The sequence below is a fragment of the Moschus berezovskii genome, chromosome 4 (genome assembly GCF_049115385.1).
Source record: "Moschus berezovskii isolate FMDL1 chromosome 4, NW_MosBer_1.0, whole genome shotgun sequence".
NCBI lineage: Eukaryota > Metazoa > Chordata > Mammalia > Artiodactyla > Moschidae > Moschus > Moschus berezovskii.
The window spans coordinates 28,198,575-28,221,999 of NC_142463.1; the positions used below are offsets into that span (position 1 = coordinate 28,198,575).

Sequence of the window (23,425 nt, forward strand, 5' to 3'; positions counted from 1 at the left end):
ATGCATGCAGAGCGGAGGGACTCTGGCGTCTGCATCTCCTCCTCCCACATCATGAGCGGAAGAAGGAACATTATTGGGTGACTACCATGCACTCGGCTCATCATCTCATTTAATTCTCCTAACAGTCCTTTGAGGAAGAAACCACTATAATCCCACCGTACGGGTGAGGAGACCAAGGCACTGAGGGGAGCTGATTTGCCCAAGGTCACATGAAGAGGCGTGGGGGGGCAGTGAGGGGACCAGTCACTCATTATGCTCACTGAGTGCCTCTGAAGGATCTAAAGAGCCAAGGCAAGGGGTGAAGTCAGGCAGTGGGGGCCATGAGGGGTGGGCACAGGGCCTGGGCCAGTGGTGGAATCACTCTGTGAATGACAGAAGGGGAGACGTGTGTCCCACGCCAGTAGGTGTCCCACCACACAGGTACCTGGTTTTCAGCCACTAGGACTTTACTAAACTGCCCCCCAGGGGTCCAGTCGTGACAGGCTATGGGGAGGAGACAAACGCAACAGAAGGTGCACACCCTGCTCTCGGGATTGGCCCCCTCTTCACTTCTCTCGGCTTTCCCCCAGGGTACCCACCAGCTCTGGGAGCAGGTAGGCACACCATCATTTATCATTAATGATTGTCATTATTAATATGAATGTGGAGGACGGCTCCAACCAGGACCAACTCTAAGGAGCAGCAGGAAGGAGGCCCAGCTCCCACTTATCCATCCAGACACCTCAGGTGCTCAGCCACCATCCTGCACACTTCTTAGATCACCGAACAGGACAGGCCGTGTCAAGGGCCTGGGGCTCCCCAAGGGGGACAGGAGGGACTCTGGGCCCCAGGTCCCTACGGCTCACCTGAGGGACAACCAAGTTGGGGTCTTAGTGTCATGGATGTGTCTGGGAACCGTGTAGGAAGGAGGGAGGGGACAGCATGTGGTGCGGGGTCAGATCTACCTCCAGGGAGTAAGGCTCCTCAGCCCTGCCAAGGCCCACACATCCCCAAGTCCTACCCCAGAAAGCCTTCCCCTCCCTGCAGCCCTCCCCTCACCTCCTGACTCAGACACTAGCCACATGACCTTGGGGAAGCCTCTCCTTACCTCTGCCTCATCTCTCTCCCCTGCATGATGAGGGATAAAAACAGTGCTATCTTATGGGGCTGATGGGAGGGTCGAGTGGCAGCGGCTCAGTAAACGATGGCTATGAGTGGACGCCAGCCCAGTCAGGTTCCACCTAGGAGTGGGGTGGGCTCAGGGGTTTTCCAGTCTCTACAGGGCCACTCTCAGGCAGCAGGATCAGCTGGGGGGCTCTGTACAGCCCCTATGACAGGCCAGGGACCCCAGGTGCCTCTCAGGACAGAATCAGAAAAGGCTCTGCTTTTGGAAATAGAAAGAACTGCCTTGTAAGGAAGCGAGGCCTCCATCCCAGCAGGTTTGTGCAAGCAAGAGATCCATTCATTTATTCAACTAGCATTCACTGGGCCCTTCCTTCTCGGTGCTGGGCCCTGTGTTGGGCACTGGGAGTTGGGAGAGACAGAAAGAGACCCAACCCTGCTGGGGAAATCCACCATCTAAGAAAGCAAGAGATACTGAAGGTGCCAAACCGATCTCAGGCCAGGTCTGCCCAGTCCTGTAGATGTGTCAGAGGCTACAGAAAAAGCAAGAGGCCCTTTGGCATGAAGGGGGCTTGGGGACCACTCGGGGTGGCTCAATGAATGTGCTCTGGCCTGCAGACGTACAGCCAGGCCCCACCTGCTCTGAGCCCCTCAAGACCCCCATCATCACAAGGGCCTCCTGATGCCCACACTCTCCCTGCCCTCGTCCACCTTGACCACAGCTCAGAGCTCGTCCCCTGAGGCCCCCACCCAGCCCAATACCCAGTGAGGAGTACACAGGAAGTATCCTTGGAGGGAAGGTCCTGCTGGCAGCAGGGAATGGAGGAGAGAGGGGTGGCTGTCTCTGCTGGGACAGGGACAAGGGCATGGCTGGCCCCAGGCAGGGGGTGGGTTCATCCCTTGCCCACTTTCCCGCCCCACAGCATCCATGACTCCCCCGCCCCCTCGCCCCAGCCATGGTTCCCCGGGGAGCGGGCTCCAAGGAGGCCCAGCAGCCAGACCACCAGCTGCTGCCCCCTCCCCTGGCCCTGGCCACAAAGCACCCTCCCCCAGCTCTGCCCGCCCGCGGTGACAGCCTCTTGGCACCAGCTTTCCCCTTCCCTCCATCTGTCAGGAGTCGGTGCAGACAGACTGTGAGAACCATCAGAGGAAGTAGCAGCGCTGCTTGGACCCCTCCCCTCCCCCTGCAGCCCCAGCACTGCCCCCCACCCCACGGCCTTCCTCTCCCCACGCCTGTGTCGACCTTTCCCTTGCAGATGTCTCCATCTTTTCTGGCTGATGCAGACATTGACAAAGTGGGAGTCGGGAGGAGAAGAAGTACAGCCAGCCAGGGACCCCCACTTACTGGTAACCACCACACATCATGGCCACCATCCTTGACCTTCTCCTCAGTCATTAAGGAGCTGAAATCCCGTGTGACTGTGGGCTCAGTGTCCCCATCTGAACAACTCGCATAGCAAATCCTGCTGAGCCCGCCTCTCAAGGGATAGGAGGAAGATGCCATGAAGAACGTAAAGGGTAGCAGGAACGCAGAGGCAGGGCAGTCGAGGTAACGATCCTCACCTTACTGATGTGATGTTATTGATGTTATTGACATGAGGTGAGCAGGGCAGGGCTGGGGGAAACCAAATCTCAGAGAGAGCCATCGCTCAGCTGCATCAGAGGCAGGGTCAGATCAAAGGCCAGGCATCCTGGCTGTGTCCACACCAGCACCCCAACCAGGATGCTCAGCCCTGGCTCCTTTAGACCTTCCAAGGGGCTCTAGGTCTCCTTGAATTCTGCCAAAATATGGGGAAGAAATCAGCTTTTTTTCTTTATTTAGAGTGAGCCCTGCCCAACTAGCAGCAGAATCCACAGGTAATGGGGAAGCCCTGTTGCAGAGCTGGGGGGAGTGGTTGCGGGAGTTGACACAGTGCAGGCTGGCGGGCCAAGTGTCCCATCGGACATGAGCTTTTGTTTTAAAACTGGGGCAGTTCCAAGCAAACGAGGACAAGCTGGTCACCCTGCGTGGGAGCAGGCTCTTGGTAATGCCAAAGTGCTGGCCAATGCGGGGGCAGGCCTTTTCAACCAACAGAGAGCAAAATCCCTGTCCCCCATGATCCCATCAAAGCTTGGCCCAAGGCCCCAGAGGCCCCAGGATGGGGGGCGGGGAAGGAAGTTCTAGTCTAGCTGCCATCTTGGGACCCTGTGGGGCCATGTGTGATCCCGACCACAGCTCAGATGTGCCCAGGGAACAGGGGAAGGCGACTTGGGTCCTCTACCCCTTTCACCTCCAAGGAAACTTGAGGTTCAGAGAAGCCAACTGCCCAAGGTCACATACTGAGTTAGATAACCAAGGCCTGCTTTTCCATCTGCAGATCCTCCCTAGGTCCTAGCACAGAGCAGGCCTGCAGTGAATGCTGGAGCTCAGACTCGAAGACTCCAGTCCATGCCAGGTGCTTCTCTGGGGCTCACACGTGGCTCAGGAGGATGCAGCACAAGGAGCAGAAACACGGTGTGGGAGGAGGGGGCCTGGGCCTATGCCAGAGATACCCACCCACTCTCCCCCCTTCCCCTCCTCGGCAGGCCCTGGCCAGGTCCCCCACCCCATCCTCCTGAAGCCTGAGTCTGTGAACCACAGACTCGGTACAACGTGGCAAGGATGGAGGGAAACACAGGGACAGGGGAGCCCAGAGCAGGCCCTGACCCAGCCAGGGTGGGAAGGCTCCCTGGAAGTGGAGACTATTGAGGCAAAGTGGGACTGGACAAGCAAGGGAAGGGTCTTCCAGGCACGTGAGAGTGTGAAGATGCCTCTGCGACATCACTCAGATCGGGGGGTGGTGGGGGGCTGGAGCACAGAGCCGAGGGTTTTGGGGGGCAAGAAGATGGTGAGATCTGGGGCTGGAGAGATGCCAGGTGCATGCTGGGTCTTGAGGGACCCTGAAGGCCAGCCAGCGGACTGTCCTGTGAGTGGTGGACCTCCCTGTAGGGCGCTGACAGGGAGGGCAGGACAGTGCTCTGAGTGTTTGAGAGCACTCGGCTACAGGGGAGAGAACAGAGACGAGGCTGGTCCAGGAATGGACTGCCCTGGTCCAGGGAGGCCACAGTGGGATGGAGTAAGGGCCTGAGCCTGTGAGCATGGGAAGGATCAGGCCATGGAGGCTATTAGTGGTAAGGGAGAAAGGGGCTACAATGACTCCCAGATTCCTAACCAAGACTGTGGACTGGTCTTGGGGTCAGAAGAGGTCCAAGCACCACCCTCCAAGGCCCAGCCACAGGTTCTTGCAGGATCTGGGCGCTGTCGCCTTGCTGACCAGGAGACAAGCTGTCTGTAGAGGTGTCACCATTACCTCTGGACACAGCACATCTGTCTTTGGCTCCCACTTCATAGGGAGGTAGGTCACAGTTACAGAAGGCAGCCAGTGTTTATAGAACCTGAGAATGTGCAGCCCACCAGGCCCCAAGAAACAGTGGCCCGAGAGGAATAGGCCTTGCTTGAGTTCACATAGCATGTCAGCTGTCACAGGCCAAGAAGGGATACTAAGCAGGCTTGAGGTGAAGGTAGGGGGCAGAGTCTGTGAGCAGAGGCCCCAGAAACAGAGGTGGGACCAGGACAGAGCAGGAGTGTCACAGGAGGCAGATTTGAGGTTGAAAGGAAGACAGATTCTCTAACAGGAAGAACTGTCCAGGGACAGAAAAAGCTATCAGTTGCTGAGTTAGCTCCCTGTACCTGAAGGTATTCAAGCAGATACCTCCCCCACCCCCACATCCAGCCCCTGGAGTTGCTGGAGGGAATTCCCACACTGGGATGAGTGTGGAAGCCTGCTTTGGCCAAATGAAGAGGCTTTTCCCAAGAGCCATAGCTCACTCAACACAGAGTCACCAAGGTTTGTTCTGTGCCAGACTGGGGACATCAGGGGCAGGTGGAACAGAACAAGAGAAACCTTCTCAACCAGTCTTCCTCATCCTCATCCAGGGAGATGAGGCCAAAGCTGGGCAGCAGGCACAGGGTGCAGGCCCTGGCTGCCCAGGCTCCATGTCATGGGTCTAAGGGACTGGGCTCCCCTATCTTCCTGGGCACATGTGGGGCACAGGGTCAAGGGCTAGACAGGGTCAGACACAATACAAACTCCTCCTATACCCCACCCCTCCTCGAGGTCCCCAAGGCTCTGGGCTCATTTCCTAATGAGGTCCCTGGAAGGACTCTTCCTAATTAAATTAGGATAGTAAGTTATGGCCTGGTGCCACCAGGAAGAAGCAGGGACAAAGGAGACTTCTGGGCAGGGGCTCCCCAGCCCTTCCTATTCCACCCAGCAGTGAGCATCCCCGCATGGGAGGGGACACCTAAAGGACAGGTGGGAGACAGAGGTTCAGAGGAAGCCGTCAAAAGAAGCCGAGCAAATCACGTGCAGGCACTGCTCTCAGGGCTTTTCTTAAATAAACTCACATATTCATCCAGCCACTTAGAGGGTTAGGTGTTGGCTCCATTTTAGAGACCACTGAAGTAACTTGCCTAGGGCCCCACAGCTAGGAAGTGGGGAAATATGGACTTGTCCCCAGGCAGCCTGGTTAGGGGCCCTGCTATTCTCTGTGTCACAGTGGGGTTACTCAAGGATGAGGTGATGCAGGGGCAGTCAAGAGGAAGGGGACCTGGCGGGTCTTTATGTCTGTGGCTCCCACCTGGCCACAGAGCAAGCGAAGGTTTGGAGTCAGACCTGGACGAGGGTCAGGGAATCCAAATTTCAAAAGCTGCCCAAAGTGACTCAAGCTCCTGATGCAATCCTCACAGGTGGGAAAACAGGTCAGAGACTCACTCAGGTCCTTCAATAAGTCAGTGACAAGGGGAGGCTCCCTGGCTCCCGGTGTGGTGGCACTGAGAGCCTGGAGGGACTGGCTTTCAACAGGACAACAGTGACAAGGGTTCAGGCCTCTGCTCCCAGGGGGAGAACTCAGTGTAGAACCACGTAGCCACCAACCTCTGGGCCCTGGTGTGACCCTGTGCCCAGTGCAGGAAGAACTGACTGGTTCTGCAGGACCCAGTGAGGTTTCAGCTGCTATACCAAAATTGCTCATTATCCATGTGCATGGGCCTCCCCCGTGGCTTACATGGTAAAGAATCTGCCTTCAATGCAAGAGACCTGGGTTCGATCCCTGGATCAGGAAGATCCCCTGAGAAGGGAATGTCCACCCTCTCCAGTATTCTTGCCTGGAGAATTCCGTGGACAGAGGAGCCTCGCAGGCTATAGTCCACGGGGTTGCAGAGTCGGATATGACTGAGCGACTAACACTTGCACTTTTTCACATAGTACAGGAATCTGAGGTTCAGGTTTGAGGGACTTGTCCCAGGCCTGCAGCGAGGACATGAAAAGACTGCAGTGGAAACTGAAGTCCAGCTGACACTGGGAGGCCATACGAGTCCCTGTCACTCACCTCTGAGAAGCAGGCAGTTGTTTACGTAGGGGAAGGAGAGCACGGAGACATGGGAGCATCATGTATGCAGCAGATATAAAGCCTGGAGCTGCAGGTACTAAAGAATCGGACGGGTCAGACTCAGCAAAAAAATAAACAGGCAGAAATTCCCAAGTGGAGGCATGTTCTGCTAATAAACAGTTGGTTCCAGCTTTGCATGTTTGGTTTAGGCCACATCCCCTGGGTTGGGGTTGTGAAGGATTGGATTTCACATCCCTTACTCTGGGCCTCCTGGGCCACAGAGAACAGGGGCAGCTCCTTGGACCCCCACACCTGGGGCCTGGCCTTAGCAGAGCTCCTGTGAACTCCCTGGCTCTCAGGGGAAAAAGAGAATCCCAGAGAATTAGAGCTGAGAGGGGCTGGGAGATGCCCAGCTCCTAATGAGAAGAGACCCAAAAGGGTCAGGAACCTGCCGATGGCCAATTGGTGAGGTAGGAGCAGGGGTGGAGCTGAGGTGGGCCTGGACTCCGGGCCATGACGTTTCTATTAAGCTCAGCCCTCTGGGTGGGGGGTGGGTGGATGCAGACAGTGGGCTGCAGGCTAAGACTTGGAGGCGGAGAGAGGCTGCCATGGCAGGGGGCAGGCTGGGAACAGAGACTGCTGGCACCTCGCCAGCTACAAATAATTCCCCGCCACAAACAGCCCAGTGGGGGGCTTTGGCTTCGGCTTGGCTGGGCGGCCTTGGCGGGCGTGGGAGGAAGGGCATCACCTTGTCTCTGCCGCCTCTGTGTGTCCGGAACAGTCACCTCCCTCCTGAGATGCACACCCTGTGCCCAAGCACATGCACTGGGGCACATGGCGGAGAGGCGGCTGAGGGCAATGGGGGCAGCAGATGGCAGCTCGGAGTCTAGGAAGCAGAGAGGGCAGGGGGGTGGGAGGAGCGCTGGCCTGAGTATCCCTGGATTCGCACCACAAGGAAAGCCCACCCTGGGCCTCCAGCTATTCAGTCTTGCAGCTTAACCTGGGCCGATGGGACCTTCTTGCCTCTCATCAGCTTCCAACTCTCTGATGTTAAACGGACCCACTGGGGAACCAAGGCCCCCTCCTAGATAACTATGCCAGGCCCAGCTGGTTAACCAGGTCTCCTTGTTTCTCTCTGCTTAACCAACTCCCCCAGGCCGCCCAGGAAGCAGCCACTATGGGGCCCCCAGTGCAGATGGCAGTGGATGAGATGATTCCTACAGTCCCTTCCAGCCCAGGAAGCTGCTGTTCTCCAAGGCAGCCAAGTCCTCCCAACCGGCCAGCTGACCTACATCTCTCCTGCTGCTATTTCAGCAGTTGCCCTCTTGTCATGTCCTTGGTGGAGGAGGAGGAAAGCTGCTGATGGTCCCTTCTACTTAGCTGTTTCCCGTGTGGGGATCATGGGCTTGGGAGGGGAAGTGGGGTGCTCATTTCAGGGCCAGGTCTGGACAGAACACTTTATATCAGCCTGGTTACCTCTGAGAGGTAGGCTCATTATTCCCATTTCAGAGATCAGAGATCTAAAGCTCAGAGCATAAGACCCATACCAGGAATCCTGGCTAGTGGGTCACAGGGCTGGTGGTCTGACTCCATTTTTCTCCATCACTCCACAGCATCCAATCCAGTCACAGGCACAGGAAGAAGGCAGGAGGGAAAGCAGCCCAAGGAACCTGGGCCTTAGGGCTAAGTTCTGGAAATGGACCCTAAATAGTCCAGCTACCCTCCGTCAACCTGCCTGGAATCCACCCACAAAGCCAGCTACACTCCCACCAACCCTTGCCAGGCATCAAGGAGCTTGAGGGCCACAAGTCCCCTTCCCCCAGGCCAGGACTGGCCCTGAGCCCAGCTCCAGGGAGAAGAAAACTGCCCATCACCCAGGGTCACACAGCAAGTCAGAGGCAGGGGCAGAATAACTTTCATAACACTGTGGAGGAGATAGATTCTACAAACATCTTGAGAAAAATGAAGACTGGTTGTATCCCCTCTTGTGTTCTCTGGTGGGGGTGTTCTCCTTGGGGCCAGAATACAGCTGTCCTTCCTACTCACTTTGCTTTGTGCGGCCTGGATCTGGCTGCTCTGTCTGCCCCCTGGGACTGGGGTGAGATGGACCTGTGCTCACAGAAAAGGGAGGTCCTGTGGACTGCCCACCTGGCTGGGAGGGGCCACAGGGAGTCGGGGTGTTGTGAGATAGGAAACTGTCTCCTTGAGGGAGAGCGACAAGGTGAGGACGAAAACACACGTGCTCAGCCCTGTCTTTCCCAGGGCTTTCTTCTTCTTAAGAGAAGAACCAGAAAAAGGCACAAAGGTGTAACCCTGATATTTACCCCAGCACTATGTAGACAGGAAAAAAAACAGAACCAACTAAATAGAAGTCTCCATAGGAGACTATGTCGTTAAATCAGGGAAGATTCATGCAGTGGAATGCTATCTAGCCCTTTAAAACAATGATCGGCATCTACTGACACAGAAAGATGTACATGTTTTAGGGAGAAAACAACTGGCAGAACACATGCTCATTTTGTACCAAAAAAAAAAGCACATGAACTCACATGCAGAGAATACAGGAACATCTCTGGGAGGACAGGCAGCTCCCACAGTGGTATAACCACATGGGAGACTCCTGCCTTCCTCTTTTCACTTTTCTGAATTGTCTGGGTGTTTTCACTTTTTCAAAACAAGTATGAAACTATCTTTATATAATCAGAAAAACTTTCTTCCATTGGAAAAATAAATGAAATCAACTAAAGTGAGTTTTGGCTTCAGCACCACCAGTAACAAGCTTTGTGGCCCCAGGTAAGCCCTACATCCTCCCTGAGCCTCAGTTTCCTCATCAAGAAAATGGGATGATAATGAACTTCCGCACCACCTTCCCCACAGAGGAGCTGTGAGGCACAAACTGGAAAAAGCCATATTTTGGTTCCAACAGGCTGACAGGGCCGAAAACTGAATAGTCTGCGGAGTGGCTGGTGTAAAGTCCCTTGTGGAACTCAGAGCCAGTGACCAGAGGAAGGCGGTGGCCACATGACCATTCCCGTGGACTCCCAGACTGGCAGACCTCAGGGAGGCTTTGGGCTGCCATATCCAAGGGACGGGTGTGTGGAGGCCAAGAGGGGTCACGGGAATTGTGTGGACCTAGGAGCCCCGTGGCCCTGCTTCTCTGGGTGACTCTTCAGTCACTAGAGGGTGTTGATAATAAGCTGGGCTCTGCACCCCCAAAGCATTTGCCTTGTGGGCACCTGGCCTGGGCTCTGCCAGGGACAGAGAGGTCAGACCTGGTGCAGAGGGATGGGGGAGCTCACAGTTAGGGCCCCTCCTGAGCCACTCCAGCCAAGGGGCTATTCCTGGGGCCTATGACATACATGGCCTATAAGAGGAGCCAGGGCCACATGACTGGGGATGGAAACTGCTTCTGTGGGCTCAGCTCATGCTCAGGGGCACCAAGGGGCCAGAGCTGCTCAGGAGGGAGTTCATACACCCACTGGCAGGGGTTGGCAAAGACAGATGCCTGGGGTACCTAGAAAGGAAGAGGGGTCACAGCACACCTCCACATCACTCCCACTGTAGCTACGACTGGGATGTGTGAACATGTATCTCCTCCTTTACCTGTGTCACACTGTAGCTGGACAAGCATGGCCCAGCCCAGGCCTGTCACTGACTAACCAACCCACCCAGGGCAAGAGACTTCGCTTCTCAGAGCCTTGGCTTCAGGTGTCCCAGCTCACAAGACAGGACCTGACTATGGTCCCTACAGGACACCCAGCTCCCTTTTTCAGCCTCAAGGACCCCTCAGGGGCTTCTCAGAGGCCCCGGGTCCCCCACATCTGACTGATACTAGCTTCCCACTCTTAAAAGTAGGGGACATTTCCTCAGTCTGGTCATTCATTCACACACCACTCCTCAAATGCCTCGGCTCTGGGCCAGGCCCTGTGGTCCCCCACCTCAGATACTCCCCAGCAACCACGAGCTCCTACAATGGGCAATGACAAGGGTCTGCAAAGCCATGGCATCCAAACATAGGCGAGGTTAGATTACACCAGGAAGACAGGGAAGGCTTCGTGGCAGAGGTAATGAGCTGGGTTTTGAAGGATTAGTGGGAGACAGGGTAGGACAATCCAAGCAGAAGGAAAGTATGAAGACCCAGAGTCAACAAATTGCACAGGAGTCAGAGAACCAAGAGCTTTCCTGGTAACCAAGAGCTCAGCTGGTAAAGAATCCGCCTGCAATGCAGGAAACCCCAGTTCAATTCCTGAGTCAGGAAGATCCCCTGGAGAAGGGATAGGCTACTCACTTCAGTATTCTTGGGCTTCCCTGGTGGCTCAGATGGTAAAGAATCTGCCTGTAATGCAGGAGATCTGGGTTCAATCCCTGGGTTGGGAAGATCCCCTGGATGAGAGAAAGGCCACCCACTCCAGTATTCTCACCTGGAGAATCCCCATGGACAGAGGAGCCTGGCAGGTCACAGAGTCAGACACCACTGAGCGACTAAGCACAGAGAACCAAAGTCAACATTTTGGATGACTTGGGTTCTTGGCCTTTTCTGGAGGAAAGATGGTAAATTGGAAATGACACTCTTTGAGGTTACCTGCATCAGTGACATATCACTGGGGCCTCAGTTTCCCTATCTGTATAACGGGAACAGTAACCACCATCCCCAGGCAATGGCCAACGAAGACCCTTGGAAACCATGGACGGTCACATTCATGGGGGGCTATGTGAGGGGAGGACCTTATGTTGGGACTCCGTGCTGTCTCCAGAGAAGAGGGTCCCTCCCAGACAGAAACCTGTAGTCCAAGAAGGCATCACTGGATACTGCAATCCCTCACCCACTTCTTCCACACCCTCTGAGCCCCAGGCCCTCTGACCTCTATAGGGTAATCAGAGCTCGGAAAGGAAGAGCCTGAGGAAAAGTCCAGGCTCCAGAGTGGACAGGACTGGGTCAAGTCCCAGCTCTAGCACTCAAACATCATGACACTGGCCAAGTCACTTCTCTTTGAGCCTCAGTTTCATGATATTTAAAATGGAAATAATAAGAAAACAGCCCTCAAAGCGTTGTGACTAGCAAAGCTACTGAATGCAGATTGTCCAACATGATGCTCGGGGCGGGGTAAACAGTCTGTATCAACTGTAAGTAATTCCCTCGGGGGAGCTATATTGGCATATTCCTTGCTCAGCACAAGGTTGGCAGGACAACTTGGAGAAGAAGGATCTGGGACCAAAGGAAGAACAGGGACAGACTCTGGGAGCTCAGGGACCAGGAAGCAAGAGGATAAGAGGTCAGGGAAGGCCACCTGGGGGAGGTGGCATCTCCACCAGACCTTCAAAGACTGGGCGATGGGGGCATGTGGGCAGGTGTTACCAGTGCTGCTTAGATCCAGGGCCCCGAGGCTTGGCTGCACGGCCCCCACAGCAGGCCCCCACACCCTCCCCTCAGCCCAGGACTGGCTTCCTGGGGTTGGCTCGGGCCTAGGGGTCTGACCTGGGCCAGAACACTTACTTCCATTTGCTTATAGCCCTGAAGGGCAGCACAATCAAGTCCATACTCTCCTGCTCCATCAGTCCTCTGCGTCATCCTTCACTTCACCCTCTCCCTGGGGGCATCTCTCTGGCTTCACCTGCTGCTGCTATTTCCCCAAGGAGGGAAAACTGTCAAGTCAGTTTCGTGCTAACAACTAAGAGGACTAAGAGGCCTACTGCACTCAGCACCCTCAGCAGGCCTAAGTAAGCCCAGGGGGTTTCCAGAGGGGAACCTGGTCCCAGGAGAGCCCGCAGGAAGCCCCATGGGAGAGTCTTCAGCAAGCACTCCCAAGGCCTGCTGGGACCAAGCCATGGAGGCACCAGCCTGGCCCTGGGGAAGGGAGAAGCTTGAGGTCTGCCGGGGGCCACAGGGCTTCCTCCCCTTTCCAGTCACAGACAGGTCATAAGCCAGCCTTGGGACAAGCATCTGGACTCAGGGAAGGCTTCCTCTGCCCCTCCCAGGGCCCCAGACACTCATTCATTGAGACCAACCAGGCCGGTTTGGTTCACTTCTTCCCTCAGGCCTTCCCTGGGTGATTTTCTCCATTCCCAGGTTCAACTCAGGGCTGAATGGCCTTGGGGCTACCTCCACTGGGGCTCAGCAACCCTGTGGCTGGGGCAAGTCTCAGACGTGGGAGCCTTCAGACCTCTGGCTAAGCAAATAGGAGCAGGAGAAGTAGGGACATCTTGGCAGACAGATATCCAGAGTCTTCAGTGAACTCCTCCAGAGCAGACAGACCCACTGCCATTCACTGAACACCTACTTAATCCTCACAACACCTCTGGGAGGGAGAGACTAATACCACCTCCAAGGCCTTTCAGCCAGAGGTCACAGTTGGGATTGAAAACCAAGAGTGCCTAATTGAGGGCCACATTGAGTTATTCCAACACCAAGTCTCTAACTCCCCTCTCCTGACTCATGTATCTCAGCCCTGGGGAGAGACAGTAGCAGGGAAGGCTTTCTGAAGGAGGTGAAACCTGCACTGACAATTCAAAGATGACAAGAAGGTTGCCAGATGAGGGAGCAGAAAGTGTTCCACACAGATGGAATAGCACGTACAAAGGCCTAGCCGTGAGAAGCAGCAGGAAAACTAGAACATGACAGAAGTCTGGTGTCACAGGTTCATTTACAGGAAGAGCAGGAAGGGGTTGGAGGGCAGAGGCCATCAGGAGCTGGTCACAGAGGCCCATATGCAGAGGAGTCTCAGCTGACCTTATGCTATGGGGACATGGGAGCTTCAGGAGAACTCTGAATGGTGGAACTGGCAGGTCAGATGAGGAAACCGAGGTTCAGAGAGAGCAGCACTGTCTGTCAGATGACTGCATCCAAAAAAGGACATGAAGCTGGGCCTGGTGTCAGGGGTGTTAGAATGGCTTAGGTCAGGTGGCACACCGAATACCAGATGCAATGTGCAGCCCCAGCCAGAAGTGGTGGCCAAGCTTTAATTATTGACAAGGCCACAGCAGGCCTCAGCACTCCTGCAGCCAGGCCTCGCCTAGCTAATGAACTCTTGGCCAGGGGAGACCTCACTGCAGCCACTGCTTATTAAACTTGAAGTGGAGGGATGATGAAGGTTAGGGGAACAGAGCAGCCTAAAAGAGCCTGAATAGATAGAGAAAATCGAAAATATAACCAGGTCACCTGTCTACACAGCCCATCCACACAGAGAAGCTGGAGGGGGATGTGAGGGAGAGGCTGAAGTCCCCTCAAAATGAGGAAACAGAGGCCTGGGAGGACTTGCCAGAGGTCACCAGCTAGTGCTTGACGTGGTGCCTGCATTCAAACCTAGCAGTTTGTTTACTGAAAAATCATACACCCTTGAGCCTGTTCCTTAACCCCTCTGTGCCTTTGTAAAATGAGGATGATACAGGTGACTTCATAGAGTCAACCCGTTTTGTAGACTCGAGGAGCACGAGGTGATGCATGTAGAATCCCAGCACAGCTCCTGGTCCACAGCAAGGGCTCAGTAAATATTCACTGTTCTTGCTGTTGCTGCTCTGGGAGCAAAGGGTTGGCTGGAGACCAGAACCCCTGTCTCTGCCCCAGACACTAAAGAGCAACAGGAAACTGAGGCCAAGACACCGGCTGGTCTATGTGGCCCAGGTGCAGCCAGGAACCCCACCCCTTCCCTTGGCTGGGCTGCCCCTGAGCTTCCAGCCCCTTCCTCCACTTTGAAGGCCCTTTGAGCTGGGAACTGAACCCCATGAGCCTTTCCCTTTCCCATCCTGCCAGCTTTAATCGAAAAGCCAAGTCCCATCCGTTGTGGGTTATGTTTCAGCACTTAGAAGGTCTTAGTTTGAGTTCCAGCTCCAACCATGAGGAGCTGTGTGACTTTGGGGGCGTCATGTCACCTCTCTGAACTCCAGTTCTTTCTCTATAATGTGGGGCCTATATCATCTATTTCTAAATGCTAAGTCCTAATGAAAGTGAAAGTGTTAGTTGCTCTGTTGTGTCTGACTCTGTGACCCTATGGACTGTAGCCTGCCAGGGTCCTCTATCCATGGGATTCTCCAGGCAAGAATACTGGAGTGGGTTAGCATTCTCTTCTCCAGGGGATCTTCCCAACCCAGGGATTGAATCCAGGTCTCCTGCATTGCAGGCAGATTCTTTACCATCTGAGCCACCAGGAAGGCATCAAGTCCTGAGGGAATAGCATTAATTACCATCTTTCAAGGCCTGGCTCAGCTGTCTCTTCCTCCAGAAAGCCTTCCTTGGCTTCCTCCACAGACAAGCTCCCTCCCCGCAACCTCCATCATCTCACGGAATTCATGGTCGGCATTCTAGCCCCTTTGGGAGCTTGAACTCATTTTGCCACACACAGACTTCACTTACAAATTGCAATCCCCAGTTTACAAGCTAAGAGGTGCAGAGGTGGAGTGGCTGAGGCCCTCTCATGGGGTGGAAGGGGTGGAATGATTAAATATAAGGCAGGGAGGATAGTTCCAAGCAATGCAGTTTGGGCAGGTGGCCCAGAATGGAGGGAACTTCCCAGATGGGGAAGGAAGAGGTGACAAGAGACCATTTTCCAACACCTGGCCCCATACAGCCACTGAAGCTTGCAACCCTTTCTTCACCATTTCTCTTTGTGACCCCTAGGAGTCCCTTTCTAAAGACCTTGGTGGTGTGAACACGCATCCATGCCCTTCTCTTCACCAGCCCCATGTGAAGACTTTCTATGTGTATAACCTGTGGGAATGGCTACCCTCATTTGGCAGGTGATGAAACAAGTCTAGGAAAGTCCAGTGTGTAGGATCAATACTCGATACTAACAGCCAAGCCCTCAATGTCAATTCTTTTTGTTCACTAACCCTTAGTGAACAACAACAACAAAACCCCTTAGTGAACCCTTTTGTTCACTAACCTCTGACCCCACCCCAGCCATCTCAGAATGAAAGCAGGAGCCCAGAGTGGCCATCAGATTGGCCCTTGCCCCGCCACCAGCTACTTCACTCTTTCATCTTGCCCAGAGCCTTGCATGGAGATGAGAAGCACTGGGATCACCCTCCTGGGTCCTTCTTCACCACACTCCCACCACCACCACCACCACAGATAATGCCCCTGAGCTAGGAGGCAGGCGGACACCCTGACCAAGTTCTATCACTCTCAGCTGTGTGACCTTGGGCAAATCACTCAACTTCTCTGAGCCAGAATTCTTATCAACAAATGAGAATGACAAGAAACACTCTCGCTCTCCACAGCCATCCTCACAAAACTGTTGCTATGCAGACTCAGGGAGATAAAGTAAAACCAGCCCAGAAATGTAGTTTCTATTTCCTCACCTCATCCTCAGCACTCCTAGTAAAAGGAACCACAGAAGAACAACCCCCAGTGAGGAGACTCACTGTCATATTTTACCCTGGCCTAGGCATTTTCAGAATTTCAACAGCATTGGGAAATGGTCAGGATCATAATTAGGCTAAGAACTCTGGAGTCAGATGCTTAAATTTAAGCTCCTACTTAACAGCTCAATAGCTGTGGGGTAAGTAACTTAATCTCTCCAGTGCTTCTTTTTTTGTGGGTTTTTTTTTTTTTTGGTCTGTAAAATAGGACTGTTCTGAAGATTAAAGGAATTTATATAAGACACAGTGGTGGACTTGACACAGTGGTGGACACACAGCTAACAGTCAGCACATGTAGTCACATCTCTTTAAATGACATTTCTAGATCTGGTCCTCAAAAACAGGGCAGGAATTATTAGCCCAAGTGGTCAGGAGAGGAAACAGACAGGAGGGAAAGATGTACCCATGTCACACAACCAAATCTGGGGATCAGTTCAGTTCAGTTTGGTTGCTCAGTCGCGTCCAACTCTTTGCAGTCCCAAGGGCTGCAGCACACCAGGCTTCCCTGTCCATCACCAACTCCAGGAGCTTGCTGAAACTCATGTTCATCGAGTTGAGTCAGTGATGGTCTGAGAATGAACCTGGCGGCTGACTGGCTGGCAAACCAAGGGAAAAACAAAAACTAGAACTCAACAGACAATGCTGGCCCAGGTGGTCCCTCTACCCCTTGCCACTGTGTGGAGCTGTGGGCCAGTTGCCCTCATCCCGCAGAAGCTGTGCTCTCTGGCCTAGCGGTGGATGGGTGGGTGGGTCTGCTGTCCAAAGTGCCCCAGTGCCTGGCAGACTGCAGGCGCTCAGTAACGATGGATGAATGACTACCTGTGTCTGTGTTTATAAAGAGTCTTGTTTTTCTGCTCCTGTAACTACATTCCTTCCACTGTGACAAATGCTTGCTAACTCGCTTCAGGTTCCGCAGACATCAGAAACCGCGTGCACTTCAAGAAAGAACTTCCAAAGCTGCTGTGCCGGGGTGCCGGCGAACACCACACTCAGCAAAGGCGGCCGGCCACCTCATGTAGCCCGCTGTTCACGCACGGCCTTGGGATCCTCACGCCCCTTCCAGGAACCAAACTCTTCCTTCTGGCCCCTTCCTGCTCTGCCATGACTCACGCCTGGGCCTGACTGGCAGGAGACCGCAGTCGGCCAACCAGAGTGACACAAGAAAGGTTTTCACCATGACTAGGCAGAAAAGCAGCGGGTGCCAGCGCCCGGCCTGCACCTACTACCCAGGGGATGCGCGGGGGTGTGGCCAAGGCGGGGCCAGGGCAGGGCCCCACCGCCCCGGGCGCCAGAAAACTGCACAGCCGTCGGCTCCACGATTGGCCCGCTCAGACCACAGAGACCTATGGGGTGGTCCTCCCACAGCCAATCAGGGGCCCCGGGGAGCCCATTCATTCACTCAACGCGGCAGGAAAAGAAGAGAGGCTAGGCCCAGAGTTGCGTGGAACTTTGAAACACTCGCGCGTTCTGTAGTGTCGAGGCTGGAGTTCCGGAGGGCCGGATCGCAGAAAGCTAGACGCGTTTAGGGGCTGTCCCTTCGCCGCCTGCAGATCCTTCCCAGCAACCTGGGCGTGGTGCACCATCCTCCCCGGCCCCGCAGTGCCGGGTTCCGCGCCGGCCCCAGCCGGACCCGCGGGCCACCCGGAACCGGCCGGGTTCCTTAGTGCCCAGAAGGAAGCGGCTCCCGGGCGGATTCCTGGCGGCAGCCTCCGGCAGTAAAAGCCCAGGCAGGTAGCCCAGCGGAGGCTGCAACCACGTGGGCGCTGAGCGAAGCGTCCCCCCACGGGTCCCTCCTTCCCCGGCCAACCACTTACGGCAGTCGTCCTCGTCACTGTTATCGGAGCAGTCGTCGTCCTCGTCGCACCTCCACACGGAGGGGATGCAGCGCTCGTTCCGGCACCGGAACTGGTTCTCTTCGCACTCCTTGACCGATCCTGCGCCAGGGGAGAAGAGGCGTGAGCCGGGTCCCCAGAGCACCGCGGTCCCGGCCGCGGGGAGGGGTCTACTGAGAGAAGGCAAGGGGGCGACGCTGAAGCCAAAGACTCGGAGGCCCCCGGCACCCTCGACCGGGAAGGAGGGCGGGATGATAAGGGCTCCAGGGATGACGGGCTGCTCTGTGGCACGACGAGGCCAGGCACACACAGTCGGTGTCACACCATTTTGATACACTCCCCATTCAGAACGCTCACCCGCCCGCACGGCCCATAGTGAGAGAGCCACACAGACACAGCCCTCAGGGAGCCCCCCGAATACGCCGTGACACGCGCACTAGGCGCTGCGGGCACATCCCCCTCGCACGCAGCCCCTCTTTCTCTGCAACACGCAGGGGTCGCCGGAAACGCATTGTCAGCCGGGGTAGCCTCCCGGCTCTGCTCATCGCCGCCGCGGAGCGCGTGTGTCAAATTAACCCCAACGGCGAGAATCACACAGCCCTCGCGAAACCATCAGTGACCAACCCAGCAAAGTTCCTGGCCCCCACGGCGCCCAACCCCCCAGAACGGGTGCCGGAGGGCAGAGCCCACTACACAAGAGAGCCGCGAGGGTGGGGGTCGAGGGCAAATTAACGGAGAGCTGGGTCCCCAGGAGTATATCCGGCACAGGCGCCCGCTTGCCTGGCCCGGGCTCAGGAACCCCGGCGCAACCCGCCCGTCGGCCGCCGGGCAGTGCTTTGTTGGCCGCTCCAGCGGCTCAGAGCCTGGCCGGGCATCGGCCGCACGCACCTTGGCCGCCGCGCAGTGGATCCGCTGCCGCCGCCGCGAGATGCTGGAGCTGCATTAGCAGCAGCAGCAGCGCCAGCGGCCGGAGCGCGCCCCGCTCGGGGCGGCCCATGGCGGGCCCCGGGCTCCGGCCGCCGCGCCCCGCGCACCCTGTGCAGCCGCCTCGCCTCAGCCCACCGAGTCCTCGCCGCGGCGCCGGGGCTGCCGCTGCCCCCGCCGCCGCCGCCGCCGCCGCTGCCGCCCGCCCCGGCTCCTCGGCTGCATTTCAAGCAGGTTCCGTGACGCTCGGCGGCGGGGCGGGCTCAGGCTGGGCGCGCGGCCCCGGGCCTGGGCTGCTGCCGCCGGCGCGCGCACCCCCTCCCGCCGCCGCCTCCGCCCCACGCTCCTCCCGCTGACGCCTCCTCTCCCTCCTCCCTCAAGCTCTTGGTCCGCTTCTCGGTTGGTACGTTCTCAGTGACCCTACCCTGCTCAGGGTCCCACTCGTGCTGGGCGTTTCAGACGCTGGGATGAGCCAGGCAAGACCTCTACCCCCAGAGGTAGCAGATGGCCTAAGGGAAGCAGCACAGGCTGCCTGGAGGAGGTGACAGGCTGATAGGAGGCTAAGGAAGGCCAAGGAGTGACCCTGGGCGGGAGGGGCGATGGTGTTCCCGGGTGCACAGGCCTATGAACATGCACATGGAGTAGGGATGATAGTGGATAGGGGTTGGGGTACCAGGATTCATGTGATCTGGGAGAAACTGGGGGAGGAGGAATGGACCTCTGCACCCCTCCAAGGCTCCAACCCAGATATCACGCATCCCTGTAGCTGGGTAACGTGCCCATGCTGCATTCTCATATGAATGCAGTTTGTGAGGCCAAGGATGAGAGGCAGGTGGCTTGGGCCTGGTGCACAGACTTGATTCATTCATTCTCATTGGGTCATCCTGTTGGGCCAGGCAGAGGGGCAGACAATCAGGGGAACCAGCAGGGACAACGGGGTTGTCTTCACTGTGATGGTGAAAGGCAGAGACTGTGGGGCCCCCCAGAAGGAATGCCTCTTCCCTACTAATGGGGGACTCACACCCAGGGCTGCTGTCCGCCCCTACTGGCATGAATAAGACCCCTCCTCTGGAAAGTCTCAGCCCCACTTCACTCATTCCAGGGTGCAGGTGACTAGATTTTGGTTACCTGCTGGTAAGCAATCCCCAACCAGCACAGCCTTTTTGGACAAAGAGTTTTGAGTGCACTGGCCACTAAAAGAGCCAGACTTGAAGGTGGTTAGGCCCAGTGTGGGTCCACCTTCCCCTCCTTTCTTGCTGTCTCACCTTCATGGCAGGGATGTAGAAGAAAGGGCTTCAGGAGTTGTTAGCCTCAGGCCTAGAAATCATGCTGTCTCATCAGCAGTCCTATTACTGAGCCGTATTTCTTCCCACAAAGGACAGCCCATTGGCAGTGTTTGTGGCCACCCCATGGGAGAGGGTTGCAGACCCCAGAGAGCCCAGCAGGTGCTGCTGCCATCACTTCTTCTATCTTTTGTTCAGTCAGTCATCCAACAAACACATTCCAGCCCTGGGCCTAGGAGTGCCAAGGTGAATCAGACACTCCACCAGCTTCACTGGTGGGGAGACAGACCACCAACTGACAGGCGATGAAATGCAGGCATACTTTCAGCACAAACTTATGGAGCACCTACTATGTGCCTGACATTGCCCAGGGATACAGTATAGAAATAGATGACATTCTTCCTTGCCCTGCTGCACCTTAAATCTTAGCTGGGAGAGAGAGACACAAAAACAAGAAAACAGAAACAAAAAGAAAATGATAATTTCAGATCATCATAACTGCTATAGAAAAAAATAAAGTAGGATGGTGTGAGAGTAATATGAGGTAACTTTAGAGAGGTGATCAGAGAAGGCCTCTCTGAGGAGGTAGCATTTCACTGAATGGCCAAGAATGAAACTACTGTAGATTGAGTGTATCCTCCCAGAATTATGTTAAAACATAATCCTCAGTGTAAAGGTATTTGAAAGTGGTGTCTCTGGGAGTCAGTTAGGATGTACATGAAATTAGTGCCCATAGGAAAGAGGCTCCGGAGACATCTCTGACTCCCTCTACCATATGAGGACATAACAAGAAGATAGTCATCTATGACACAGGAAGTGGGCTCTCACCAGACATCAAATCTGCTGGCATCTTGACCTTTCATTGCCTTGACCTTGAACTTCTCAGGCTCCCAACAAATTTCTATTGTTTTCAGGTCACTCAATCCATGATATTTTGTTATGGCATCCCCAGTGGACTGAGACAGAATCCAACCCTAGGAAGATCAGCTGCAGAGCCATTCCTGGCCAGGAGAGCAGCAGACAGACTCCTCCAGGTGGGCTGGAATCTGGTGATAAGGAGAAGTTAGGTGAGCAGGTGAGGTCAGAGAGAGCAGCAAGGTTCTGATCACATGAGGGCTTTGTAGGCCACAGCAAGAGGTTTGGATTTTGTTCTAAGCACAACGATGCCCAATGTGACAGCAGGATGCATGGGACTGGAGCCCTTCTTGCAGCCAAGACTGACCACTTCAGCTTAGCACCTCCTTTGCTTTGTGGTCTCAGGAAAGTCATTCCCCATCTGTGAGCTTCAGTTGCTCATCTGTGAAGCAGAAATGGGGAATTTCATAGGTTCGTTTTAGTTTTCAGATTGTGTGGATTGACGTTCAGAGGCAGCAAGGTAAAGAGATTAAGAGCATGGACTCTGGGTTAGACTGCCTGGGTTTAAGTCTGTTCCTTCTCTTTCTAGCTACGTGATGTTGGACAACTCATTTAACTTCTATGGCATAGTTTCTTTACCTGTAAAATGGGAATGATGACTATCTCACAGGGTTGTGAGGATTGCATTAGAGGAGATTATTTATGCAGAGCATGCAGTGTACAGTAGGCACATAATAACTACTAGTTTAGTTGTGAAGTGAAAGTTGCTCAGTCGTGTCCTACTCTATGCATCCGCATGGACTGTAGTCCATGGAATTCTCCAGGCCAGAATACCGGAGTGGGTAGCCATTCCCTTCTCCAGGGGATCTTCCCAAACCCAGAGATCAAACCCAGGTCTCCTGGTTTTGATCCACCTCCATTGCAGGTGGATTCTTTACCAGTTGAGCCACCAGGGAAGCCCAACTAGTTTAGTTCAGTCAGTTCAGTCACTCAGTTGTGTCCAACTCTTTGTGACCCCATGGACTACAGCACACCAGACTTCCCTGTCCATCACCAACTCCTGTAGCCTACTCAAACTCACGTCCATTGAGTCAGTGATGCCATCCAAACATCTCATCCTCATCCTCTGTCGTCCCCTTCTCCTCCTGCCTTCAATCTTTCCCAGGATCAGGGTCTTTTCCAAAGAGTCTTCTCATCAGGCAGCCAAAGTATTGGAGTTTCAGCTTCAGCATAAGTCCTTCCAATGAATATTCAGGACTGGTTTCCTTTAGGATTGACTAGTTTGATCTCCTTGCAGTCCAAGGGACTCTCAAGAGTCTTCTCCAACATGATTATTCAAACATAATTCCTCATCCAAAACCTCTGATAACGTCCTTAGCACTCAAAGAATAAAGACTTAGCCTTCCTTGACTTCCTCTCCAAGAGGGTCTTTACTCCTACTGTCTGACACACATCCAGCTGCCAAAGTGGGCAACTCATCTCTCAAAGAAACCCCTACCAGAGGTTCTCCAGGCTCCTCTCAGCCCCCACCCAATCTGGGCCACTTCTCTCTCTCCCTAGTCAGCCTGTGACCTTCCCAAGGACAGGAACCAGCTCTCATGCATGTCTGGGTTTCTGGCACAGGGCACATTTGATCAGTGTTTGTTTGTTGTTGCCTTTACTCATGATTTCTGTATCTTCCCCATGAACAGTAACAAAGGGCAAAATGATAGGATACTGAATGAGGAATTCCCCAGGTCAGTAGGTGCCCAGTATGCTACTGGAGCTCAGTGGAGAAATAACTATAGAAGGAATAAAGGGATGGAGCAAAAGCAAAACCAATACCCAGTTGTGGATGTGACCAATGATAGAAACAAGGTCCGGTGCTGTAAAGAGCAATATTGCATAGGAACCTGGAATGTTAGGTCCATGAATCAAGGCAAATTGGAAGTGGTCAAACAGGAGATGGCAAGAGTGAACGTCGACATTCTAGGAATCAGTGAATTAAAATGGACTGGAATGGGTGAATTTAACTCGGATGACCATTATATCTACTACTGTGGGCAGGAATCCCTTAGAAGAAATGGAGTAGCCATCATGGTCAACAAAAGAGTCCGAAATGCAGTACTTGGATGCAATCTTAAAAATGACAGGATGATTTCTGTTCGTTTCCAAGGCAAACCATTCAATATTACAGTAATCCAGGCCTATGCCCCAACCAGTAATGCTGAAGAAGCCGAAGTTAATCGGTTCTATGAAGACCTACAAGACCTTTTAGAACTAACACCCAAAAAAGATGTCCTTTTCATTCTAGGGGACTGGAATGCAAAAGTAGGAAGTCAAGAAACACCTGGAGTAACTGGCAAATTTGGTCTTGGAGCACGGAATGAAGCAGGGCAAAGGCTAATAGAGTTTTGTCAAGAGAATGCACTGGTCATAGCAAACACCCTCTTCCAACAACACAAGAGAAGACTCTACACATGGACATCACCAGATGGTCAACACCGAAATCAGATTGATTATATTCTTTGCAACCAAAGATGGAGAAGCTGTATACAGTTAGCGAAAACAAGACCAGGAGCTGACTGTGGCTCAGATCATGAACTCCTTATTGCGAAGTTCAGACTTAAATTGAAGAAAGTAGGGAAAACCACTAGACCATTCAGATATGACCTCAATCAAATCCCT

General features: G+C 54.4%; 1 protein-coding gene across 11 annotated transcripts in view; it reads right to left on the minus strand.

Moving 5' to 3' along the window:
• The window catches only part of LRP8 (LDL receptor related protein 8), an 80,050-nt gene extending 61,147 nt beyond the window's left edge, over positions 1-18,903 (minus strand). For 3 of the 11 annotated variants that reach the window (XM_055403074.2, XM_055403073.2, XM_055403080.2), the window contains exons 1-2: positions 18,585-18,901; positions 17,679-17,798 (exon numbers count right to left, since the gene is read on the minus strand). In XM_055403074.2, the coding sequence (XP_055259049.2) occupies positions 17,679-17,798; positions 18,585-18,693 (229 nt within the window). In that variant the 5' untranslated portion in view covers positions 18,694-18,901. Of the gene's footprint in view, positions 1-17,678; positions 17,799-18,584 lie in introns of all 11 variants that reach the window. The other 8 variants (XM_088835309.1, XM_055403071.2, XM_055403076.2 and 5 more) reach the window with 5 other exon arrangements.
• Positions 18,904-23,425: the final 4,522 nt, after the last annotated feature.